An 11,640-nucleotide genomic window follows, 5' to 3' on the forward strand; every position below is an offset into this window, starting at 1 on the left:
TCTCTTTTTGTTATAAATTCGGGATGGGATGACATGAACTCCCATATAATACAACGCTGCTGACGGCTAGTGACCTTCTCAGCATAAAAACAAAAACATAAATCCAAGATGACTCTCTCGGTTCCAGTTCTACCCCCCCTGCCAACCCCCCTTATTAACTGATGTTTGGCGGGACGGACGTTATAACTAAAATCTCCATTCTATGACGAAATACTACTTAACTTTGAAATGATTTCGACTCAGAAAATAAAGTTATAGCGTGAAGGTGATGGTGGGCGTATAATATAAACAATGAATAATAAAAACAATAAAATAGCCTCGAGAAGGACTGCAACTTTAATTGACAAAAGGCGTGCACACAGTAAATGTAAAGGTCAAGTTCCAGGCGACGAATGGGACTGGGTGTTTGGAATGCTAGGGGAGCGAATGAACTCAAGGTAAAAGAATTGCCGGAAACTATGGAAGTGAGGAAACTAGATATTTTATGCGTGTCTGAAACAAAGAAAAAGGGATGTGAAATAGACATAGAAAACGCCGTGTTGAAAGGCGGTTTTGAAATATGGTCAGGAGTAGATAGTGAATCACATGGTAGGCAAGGAGCATGTCTGATTTTGAATGAAAGAGCGAAGCAGCATCTCGGAGATCATGATTTTGTTTCTCCCAGACTGCTGTGGGCTAGAATGAAAATATGAATCAGAAGATTATTTATCATAGCGTGCTACGCGCCAGTTGATAGTGATTCCAGAGAAGTAAAAGATGCCTTCTGGAACACTTTAAATGACAGAATAAATATTTACGAACATGGGAAAAGAATACTTCTGCCAGGAGACATGAACGGATGGGTGGGTATCCAAAATCAGGATACAGAAAGAGTACTAGGTAATTTTGGAGATCCAAGAACAAACTATAACGGAGATAAATTAGTTGGTCTATGCTTAGAAAGGGGTCTGTTTATTATAAATACTTGTTTTAGACATAAAATGATCCACATGTACACCTGGTCTAAAGGAAATAGCCACAATATAAATGACTTTGTTGTTGCGGATGAAAGACTAAGAGGCTTAGTCAAAGATACAAGGGTCATGAGGGGTTCTGAATACAACATTGATCATTACCTTGTGATCTCCAAAATTAACTTAGGTCGGGGATGGAAAAAAGAGAACCAAGAAAAAAAACAAAAGCGAATAAAAATTGAAAACCTACAGAAACTGGATGTGCGAATACATTTCCAAAATAAGATGATCGAGAGCATAGATAAGGCAACCTGGGAGGCGCTTATAAACAACAAAGATATAGAGGTCTCATGGACTAAGTTCCGGGATATTATTGTTAGATGTGCGATCGAAGTGTGTGGTACCGCGGTTTTAGGAAGAAAGTCTGGTGATGCGTGGTGGAATGATGAAATTCCGGCTGCTCAAAATGCAAAGAAAGAAGCGTACAGGAAAACTCTGAACTTCGCAAGTCTTAGCGATGAGGAAAGAAATAGACGTATAAATGATTACAGACAAAAAAAGAGAATTTGAAGGAAACAAGAAATTGCTTTATAAAAAATGAAGGGAAACAAATGTACAGAATTTGTCAACATGAGAAATAGCAATGGGGAAATGCTATATGGTGCAGACGGGATACTAGAGGCTTTCAGAAACTATTTTAGGGGACAATTCGGAGATGAAGCTATAGGACACCACAACTGCAATGTGGAACACGATGCGTTAGAAAACTCAATTGAGAAAGTCTGTGTCATTGAGGTTAGGGATATAATTAAGAACTTGAAAAACGGTAAGGCTGCCGAAGTAGAGAGTATTAATGCTAAAAGGCTTAAACACGGTGGCGAGTACATACCACATAGACTGTACGAATTGATAAATTTACGTTTCGAGATGACAGACGTCCCAGACGATTGGAAAACAGCGATTATCGTACCAATATACAAAAGAAAGGGAGATAAAAGCGAGTGCAATAATTACAGAGGGATTAGCTTATTAAGCAAGGTAAGTAAAATATATTCAAAAATACTTATTCATAGGGTAATGAAAATAACAGACGCAAAGATTTGGGAAGTCCAAAGTGAGTTTATGCCAGGAAGGTCATGTACGGATTAAATATTTAGTTAAAGGCAAATCATAGAAAAAAGTTTGAAAGTAGGAAAAAGTTTTCTGTGCATTTGTTGACCTAGAAAAAGCTTTTGACAGGGTAGAAAGAAGTAAACTTTGGGAAGTCCTGAAAGAGTATGGAGTCAATGGATGGCTCCTACAAGCTATAAAAACAATATATACGGGTAGCAAATCGAGTGTAAGGGCAAATGGGAATTTGAGTGACTGTTTTGATATTATTCAAGGAGTTAGACAAGGATGCGTTATGTCTTCATGGTTATTTATATTAATCATGGATAAGTGTTTAAGAATGGCTCTTTTCGACGAAGAAGGTGTGGATCTCGAAACAGTAACGGTACATGGGTTAGCGTTCGCATCTGATAAGGCTGTTATGGCAGAATCAATCGAAGACTTACAAAGAATGTTGAATAAACTAGATGCAAGCATGAAGAGCATGGGCCTCAAAATTGACGCAAATAAAACAAAAACTATGGTGTTCGAAGGAAAGAGGGAGAAAACACTGCAATATTTTATTAAATGATAAGAGAATTGAACAAGTTGATAAGTTTGTATACCTCGGTAGCTTGTTTACTAGGGACGGGAAGATAGATGAGGAATTAGATAGACGTATAAACGAAGGTAAGATGACTATTGGTAGAGTAGGGCCCCTTATCAGAAGTAAAAAAATATAAAATAAAGCTAAAATGGTAATACATAATTATATATTTGTATCAACTGAAATGTACGGTAGCAAGACATGGACCTACCAAGAAAAATATAAGAGCAAAATTAATGCAATTGACATGAGATTCTTGCGCATAATGTGGGAAAACTCTGATGGACAAAGTCAGTAACGAGATAATTCTCAAAGAATGTGGTGCAGAAAACACTAATAGACACATGGGAAAGAAATCGGTTAAGATGGTTCGGGCATTTTGAGAGAATTTCAAATGAACGACTAACGAAAAAAGTGTATCAAGTAAAGTAAATGGCAGTGTGCCCACAGGCAGCTCGCGGAAAGAATGTTCAGAATGTGTCAATGAGACCCTAGTTAGAAGAGACATAAGAAGCCACAGAAACACGCGAGTCTGCATGAAAAAATGCATGGACATAAAAGAAGCTAGAGAAGTATGTCAGGACAGAAAAATATGGAGACCAATAGTTAATAAAAAGAGTGCCAGTAGAGTGAATGACGCCTGAAACAAAAGACCTTGGATACTAATGGACCCAAGTGGGGAATCTCACATGACGATTTTGTGTGGATCTTCACTTGGGGTCATTGCTAGAGAGATTGATCAGCAGTCTGTTTGGAGCAGTGTTGCAGAACGAATGTGTTATTTGAATAAATAACACGAGAATTCTGGAACAGTCTAAAAATTTTATATCCTTTCCTCACATTACTCCTTTCCCGACCGAGTGGGTCACAACTACCCTGAAACAGAAATGGCTTAATGGTGTAATAAGAATAATAAAAATAAAATATAATGATATAAAATGTTATTCTCAATAACTATAAAGGATGTTTGAGTATAATGGAAAAGTTTAGGGAGAAGGAACCTTAAACAGAGTGGCCACAAGATTGAATATTTCAATTTCCCTGACAGTTTCCTGACAGGAAATTATTACAAAAGCGATAAAGGTTTCAATAATGTGCCAAGCAAAATAGTGCAACAAGCCAAAAAAATGTGCTTTACATTGTAGTATGGATAAATGAAGGTCAGGCAACTCAGAGGTGCCACTAACGAAAGGCAAAATGTCATATAATGGATATTTTATGCTATTTTTCACATCTATAAAAAGTTTGTTTTTTTGTATTAGTTTTTAAGAAAACAGGGCGGCGCTATCGTGCCGTTAACTCAGCGGCACCCTCTACAAAAATCATAAAATTAAAAAAAAAGTCTAGGTTAGATTTTTTTGCTATTTTTTGGCTTTACCATGCGCTATGAATCGCTTGTGTAAAATGAACCCATATTTAAAAAAATTACCCGCCCGTAATGAAAAAAGTATTTTTTTAATTATTAAAAAATGACTAGGCTAGATTTTTTTGGTATTCTGCTTTCCTATGTGATATAAAACACTTTTTTTCAAATAAACCCTTATTTTAAAAAGCAACCCTCTGTGCTACAAAAACGTATTAAAAAAACTATCTAGATGGAAAATACTTATAAAATATTAACACAGTATTTTTAAAGAATAATTGAAGAGTAAAATTATTCTTCATCCCTAATCGTTACAAAAACAACCCCCGTATTTGTATCCGAATACAAACCTGCACACTGATGCCAAAAGTTTTATACATAAACTGCTGGGATTTTTGTGCTCTTTCTTTATTTTCCACTGACATCAATCGCTTTTATTGAATTAACCCTTCTATATAAAAGAAATACCCAGTAATGAAAACACGTATTGAAAAAAGTCGATATATACATAGATGGAACTTACTTATAAAATAGTAAAATGGTACTTTTGCGCATAATTATTTCTCATCCCTAATCTTTACATAAATAACCTCCATAATGTATAAGCTGAAATTGCAACATCTTTTAGAAAATTAGTTCCCAGTCTATGTGTGTATATTCAAAAAATATGACTGACCTTTTTCGATACCGCTTTTAATGCCTTTAAACAACTTCCAGCACAAGAAATTCTTAATGAAAAACATCCATGTTTATATAACAAACAATCTAAATGTTCAGAATGATTGAAAATTTTTTTGAGAGTAAACTTTTTCTAAACTATTCTTTTCAATTAGTGATTAAAACTATTTTTAAAGATAAGTTGAAATAATATTAAAACCCTAAAAAGCAGCCGTGTGATTAGGGTGCTGGAAATCTACATTTATGTTGTAAAATACATTTTGGCTTTTATATGTGTAATAACCTATGAGATCCATTTGCCCAAAATCACATTCACAAAAAAATGCATCCCATTCTGTACATAATTACCACATAATATCAAGTCGCCGATTTATTATCTCCTTCAAATACAGGATCGTGGTGTTTCTGCTAATAAGTATTCAAAATTCGAAATTGTTAAAATTCGATTTTATTAAGTTAATTCGGTTGCTTGATTTATCCAGCGGGTGAATATGGTTAGGAATTATGTTCCAACTACCACAGGAAACCACCCCTAACGTGAAATATGACTAAGTTTGATGAAAAGATCTTTGATAATCTTTTCGACTCTGCTACTATCGAAACTCCTCAAATGTCGAACTTATCCTAGTATATCAGTGACCTGGGTTGTCGACAGATCCTATGCTCTGAAGCATTAAATTCTAGCATCCCCCAAAAAACACCCTTGTCGCAAAATTGCTCTGAATTTGATTGGTAGTAGAATATGTACATATTTGGAGTGAATCCCATATAAATTCGATCTTATCCAGGTAGATCGGTGACATGATTTTTTTATCGACTCAATTTTGTAAGGAATCAAGTTTTAGTATCCCTATGAAACTACCCTTATCGAAAAATTCGTTTGAATTTGATTAGTGGTAGACTATGTATTAGGTTCGCAACTAAGTTCCCGCTGTTTGTCAATAGATGACTCCAGCAATAAGTGCTGTTCGATTTTGACATATTCAAAACCTCATGAATCAAGCTGGGACATATGGTAAACAAACCGTTTTGACACATTAGCGATTTTCTTTTGGAATCATATACTTTTGGTTGTGTAAAAATGTCTGATTTTGCGCCAAATAATCGTAATTTTCGGGAAGTGTTGATTTTCTTCTTTCATTAGAAGAAAGCGGCGGCTGAAGCGCATCGAGAACACCAAAAAGTTTTCCGAGATGCTGCTATAAGTGAAACAAGGTGCCGGGATTGGTTAAAGTCGCTGGAAAGACGGTGATTGCGATGTTGACGACCATCTGCGTGAACGAAGAGCAAAAACCTTCGAAGACGCTTAATTGGAGGCATGCTCAATAAGGATCCATGTAAAACCGCAAGAAGAGCTTGCTTCAGCATTAGGTCTTACCCGCCAAACCATTTCCAAGGGATTCCATGCGTTGGGAATCACTCAAAAATAAGGAACTTAGGTAGGTTCCTTATGATTTGTGCCAGTTTGTGCCATTTGAGCATCGTCTTTTCGTCTGTGAACAACTGCTTCAGCGGCAAAAAAGGAAGGGTTTTCTTCATCTCATCGTGACAGGTAATGAAATATGGATTCATTACAGCAACCCAAAGAAAAGAAAGTCATGGGGACTGCCCGGACATGCTTCTACGGCGTCGGCTTGGCCGAATATTCACGCATCAACACTGCTTGCAAATGACGATTATTTGACACAAAATATGACCCCAAAGCAAAATCACTAATGTGTCAAAACAGTTTGTTTTCCATATGTCTAAGCCTGGTTCATGATTTTGTACAGAACGGGATGCATTTTTTTCTAATGTGATTTGGGCAAATGGTTCTCATAGATAAATGATCAAAGATAAAACACAGATAAAAGCCAAAATGTATTTTACAACATACATGTAGATCCCCAGCATCCCTATTCACAAAAGTGCTTTTTAGGGCTTCAGGGCTTCAAAACAATTTCAAATATCTTTAAAAATAGTTTTAATAACTATTTGAAAAAATTATTTTAGAAAAAGTCTGCTCTCAAAAAATTTGCAACCGTTCTAGAGATTTAGATTGTTCTTTATATAAAAATGGATTTTACTCGTTAATAGTTATTGTGCTGGAAGTTGTTTAAAAGCATTAAAAGATGCATCGGAAAAGGTAAATTATATTTTTTGAATATACACACATAGACTAGAAAATAATTTTGACGAGAAATAATTATGCTTAAAAGTACCATGTTACTATTTTATAAGTTCCATCTATGTATATATCGACTTTTTTCAATACGTGTTTTCATCACAGGGTGTTTCTTTTATATAAAAGGGTTAATTTAACAAAAGCGATTTACATGACATTGGAAAATAAAGAAAGAGCACAATAATGTCAACAGTTAATGTATACAATTTTTGGCATCAGTCTGCATCAGTCATCATTTTGCTCCTTACGTTATGCTTTAAAAATTCCGTTTTATTATTTTATAAGTATTCTCCTTTTAGATAGTTTTCTTTTTTTAAATACAATTTTGCAGCACAGGGGGTTGCTTTTGAAAATAATGGTTGCTTTTACAAAAAATGTTTATATCAGATTGGAAAGCAAAAAAATAGAAAAAAATCTATCCTAGTCACTTTTTAAATACTTTTTTTATTACAGGAGGTAATTTTTTAAAATAAGGTTTGATTTTATAAAAGCGATTCATAACACATTGTAAAGCGGCTGAGTTTTCTGACCTGATTAATTAAATAAAGGAAACTGTAAATAAAGAAATAACTAAAAATAAAAAACTAAGAATCGAATTATATTTTTAAAGAATGTACAGTGAAAAAATATTTATATTGATATTAGGAAGTGCTTCCAAAATATTATAAAAACATATAAATTTTTATTTTCCCTGACAGCTGACATTTCCCTGAGTTCCCTGATATGTGGCCACCTTGCTTAAAATATAATTTTGACTGTATGTGTAGACTTACGAACCGCACGTATTTTCACGCTCGACAGCGGGAAATATACGTCCTGCGTGTATTTCTTCATGGCGGACGTAGATTGAGTGAAAAAATATGTATTTTTACAGAATTCTGCTTATCTACTATGTGCCACACTGATCAAATAATTTCCATCGTCAAATGAGGTAAATTTACAACAACTTTTTTTACAGTGTACCATAATTAAGGGATCATTTAAGGCTTTAATGCCCTATTCCCAAATTTAATGTTCCACTATTTTTTTAAGCCGGGGGTTACGCTAGCTGAACGTTAAGCCGACGGAACTCCATGTGAAATAAACGATTAATCAAGTGCTGTCCTATCATATAATTAAGGACTCATTTAATGCTCTTCAAAATCACAAGAAATTCTTTTCTAAAAGCCACCCATAACACTGAAAAACCATCCTTAATATAAATTATGCACAAATTGTCAATCGGATCATACCATAATTAAGGGCTCATTTAATGATAATTTAAGGCCCTATTGTCAAATTTAATCTTCAACTATTTTTTTAACCGGAGGTTATACTAGTTAAATGTTCAGCTAGCCTAACCCCGGTTTTTTTTAAATAGTGCAGTATTCAATTTGGCAATAGGGCATTAAATGAGCATTAAATATGCTCTTAATAAATGTTATGGTCCGATTTACACTTTTGTGTATAATTTATATTAAAGGTGGTTTTTCAGTTTAAGGGGTGGCTTCTGAAAAATATTTTTTTATGCTTTTGGAGAGCATTAAATGAGCCCTGAATTATGTGATATGACAGAACTCGATTCAACGTTTATTTAACATGGGGTTCCGTCAGTTTAACGTTAAGCTAGCGTAACCCCCGGTTTTTGGAAAAAGAGCAGAGCATTAAATTTGGCAATTGGACATTAAATGAGCCCTTAATTGTGAAATAGGTTTTAATTCGATTCAAACATGTGGTTACGTCAGCTTAACATACATAAAAATATGAAATAAACTTACGTCCATTTCTTCTAGAACCTGCTGAAGTTCCTGTGCATCAGCTCCTGTTAATGCCGCTCCTAAATCGCTAAGATAAACCGGATTGTCGACAACTCTTTGACCCTGATGCAACATTTGCTGCAAGGATTCACGATACAATGGATTCATGCCAATTATATCTCTAATCGTCTTGATTAATTCTTGGGTTAAAGCCTGTAAAGCATAATTCTTATTAAAAGATTGTTTCTAACTGTGATGATAATTTTAATTTATTTACTCAACAGAAAATATTATCAACAGTTTGCGCATCTCTCCAAAATTTTTAATTTAAATTCCACTTTTTATCAATATCACACCTTTATTTCTTCGGTTTGCCGAAACTTTTCGTGTGTAACATTCACAACCTCGGCCATCAATAACGGTTGCGTAGACGATTCTGAAGACTGAGAACTAGTTTTCTGTACGTCCTCAGCAGTTTTTTCTTCTACGTTAGGCATTTCTAAAGTACTTGTTTCAGCCGGCTCAGTGCCTTCAGTCTTTTCAACGTTTTCCATAGATGCTTCGGGTTTTTGTTCTGCCTTTTTACGTAGAAAAGCCCTACGTGCTTTTTTACCACCAGATAGCGTATCGTCTACAGGGACGTTAATTGTCGTGTTTAATAGAGGAAACGTCAATTTCATCTCTGTATAAAGTAGAGCAGCCAAAAATATACATAATAATAGTGCAAATAATATACTTATGTCAACTTCTTTCTTAAAAGAGAACTAATAATCAAGTTTAAGTTAAACTGGTCCCCATTAAGGGCACTCGATGAGTGGGTCACGTGGCCAGATTTCTACCTTACCGCCACTTTTTTTATTTCACAACTTAAATTCACATGAAACGTCACATCAAGTTAAAATTTGGGATACAGAAAAAGAAGTACTAAGAATGGTGGGCCTGGTTCTAAATTTGTTTATAATTATGAAAAGTTTTTTGCTGTAAATAATTTTTGTTGCTATTTTTAGCATTATTAAAGTTTAGGACCAGACCCACCTTTCTTATTGCTTCTTATTTATTATCCCAAATTTTTAACTCGATGTAGCGCTTAGTTTATATAGAAGTTAGGAAATAAAAATGTGGCGTAAAGGTAGGAATCTGGTCACGTGACCCACTCGTCATATGGCCTTAAAAAAAAATTTTAATTAGGTGATATACGCCTGCCAAAAAATGTTTTCATATCCTATTTAATCAACAGAAGAAAGGGGGTCTATTGGTATTATAAGAAGGGCCTCCAAGAATAAGAGAGTCCAGAGGTATAAGGGTTGTCCCATGAGATAGGTGGGGTCCCTTGAGGTAGGATAGAGCCCAAGATATAGGATGAGTCCTGTAGGTTATATTGAGTCTTACGTTATAGTTGGGGTCCTAAAGATTAGGATAGGTTCAGAGGGTTAGGTATCGGCGCATAGGGAAGAGGGATCCAGTGGGGATACAGCGTGGCGGTCTTAATCAGAGAAAAAATTTCCGGTCATTTAATGGTTCGCTAACATTTTTCAAGGTCAATGCAATTAAAGAAATCGAACTCTAAAGCTTAAATTTTTCCATTTGAAGTAATAAAAGTGTCCACTTTTACCATTAATTGAAATCACTTACTAAAGGTAAAGTGGGTTAGTATATAGCGGCAAATGTCAGTATACATTGGGGACCCGCTCAAAGTAGATCTTTTAAAACTTGGGGTATTTAATACCCGTTGTGTCGTCAGTGAGTAAAAAAGTGATTTTCAACAAAAACTTGTGCCCTTGATATTAGTGACTTTCGTTCAATTTCCAACGTAAGTTTATCATCTATAAAATGAAATGTTTTTTCTTCGTTATTTCGTAGTCTTTTGTTCTTGTAGATGGCTTACAATTTACAGCGACGTTAGCTTCAAATCGCCTGACGTGCCATGAGCACCGCGCAGGCCTTTGCAGCGACTGTGTAGTTTTGAAAGAGTAATTACAACTTAAAAAAATTGTTTTTTATGCTACTATTGTATTGTTATATTGTTCATGAAATATTTTTGTGCATTCAAAAAAATACATTGATTTGAACATGCAAAAATATGGTGTTCTATTTGACCATAAAATCGAGTTTTCATTGTGCAAAATGATGCAAAATACGCGGGACATGTTTGAACACGTTGGATGAAAAACATCCGTTGTGCAATTTACGTAATAAAAAGGATTTGTGCCATTTAAGGGTTAATATTGAATTATAATCACTGATTTTAAATGAATATATATATATATATATATCTCCGAAGCAGATACAAACGTCTCATCCGACAGATTTGGTCTTCCGAACTGTCGGCGAGGAACAAAGTATCTGCAACGAACATCCTTGCCGTCCCGGTACTACTCTATTCATTTGGAGTAGTTCCATGGATTATTCTGGGTACAGCACATAGAGTTGCAAATGGAAGAGACCGGGTACAGCACATAAGTTGCAAATGGAAGAGACCCTCTTCTTAAAATGGTCAGGAATCACGAGGAAGTAAGCAAAGGAGCATTTCTGTACAAAGCAGCGGAGGAGGCTGCTGAAACACTCGGACTTGACTTCAGTATTAGGGGTGAGCAAAATGCATCAAATCTAATCCATCTCGAGTACTCACTCCTGAAAGCCCGGATTAAGAAAGCACAAGAGAAAAACTTTCGTGAACAGCTCCTAGATAAAAGGATGCACGGTATCTTCCACAGAAATGTGAAGGATCAATGTCTTGTGAGCTAAAGTTTGCTTTCCTTAAATCGCCCGGATTGAAGTCTGGTATAGAGGGTTTCATTTTTGCATGCCAAGACAGTGTCATTTCCACCTTAACATACCGTCGCCACATTTTGAGCCAAGACGTTCCCGATGATAGCTGCAGGGCGTGCCATGCACACCCCGAGCATTTAGCTCACATACTATCTAGTTGTCCAACACACGCGGAAACCACCTACATTCAAAGGCACAATGCGGCACTAAGAGTACTTTATTACCATCTCTGTCACTCCTACGACATTCACCTTAATATCGCTCCTCTAAATGCTCCTAGG

The 11,640-nt window shown here is 35.5% G+C and overlaps 1 protein-coding gene across 2 annotated transcripts in view; it reads right to left on the reverse strand.

Moving 5' to 3' along the window:
* Nucleotides 1–11,640, reverse strand: part of LOC117174254 (lon protease homolog, mitochondrial) — a 26,357-nt gene that overhangs the window by 9,141 nt on the left and 5,576 nt on the right. The window contains exons 4-5 of one of the 2 annotated variants that reach the window (XM_033363170.1): nt 8,947–9,221; nt 8,612–8,803 (exon numbers count right to left, since the gene is read on the reverse strand). In XM_033363170.1, coding sequence (XP_033219061.1) covers nt 8,612–8,803; nt 8,947–9,221 — 467 coding nt within the window. Of the gene's footprint in view, nt 1–8,611; nt 8,804–8,946; nt 9,273–11,640 lie in introns of both variants that reach the window. The other variant, XM_033363169.1, reaches the window with a different exon arrangement.

Source organism: Belonocnema kinseyi, chromosome 6 (assembly GCF_010883055.1).
Source record: "Belonocnema kinseyi isolate 2016_QV_RU_SX_M_011 chromosome 6, B_treatae_v1, whole genome shotgun sequence".
Lineage (NCBI taxonomy): Eukaryota > Metazoa > Arthropoda > Insecta > Hymenoptera > Cynipidae > Belonocnema > Belonocnema kinseyi.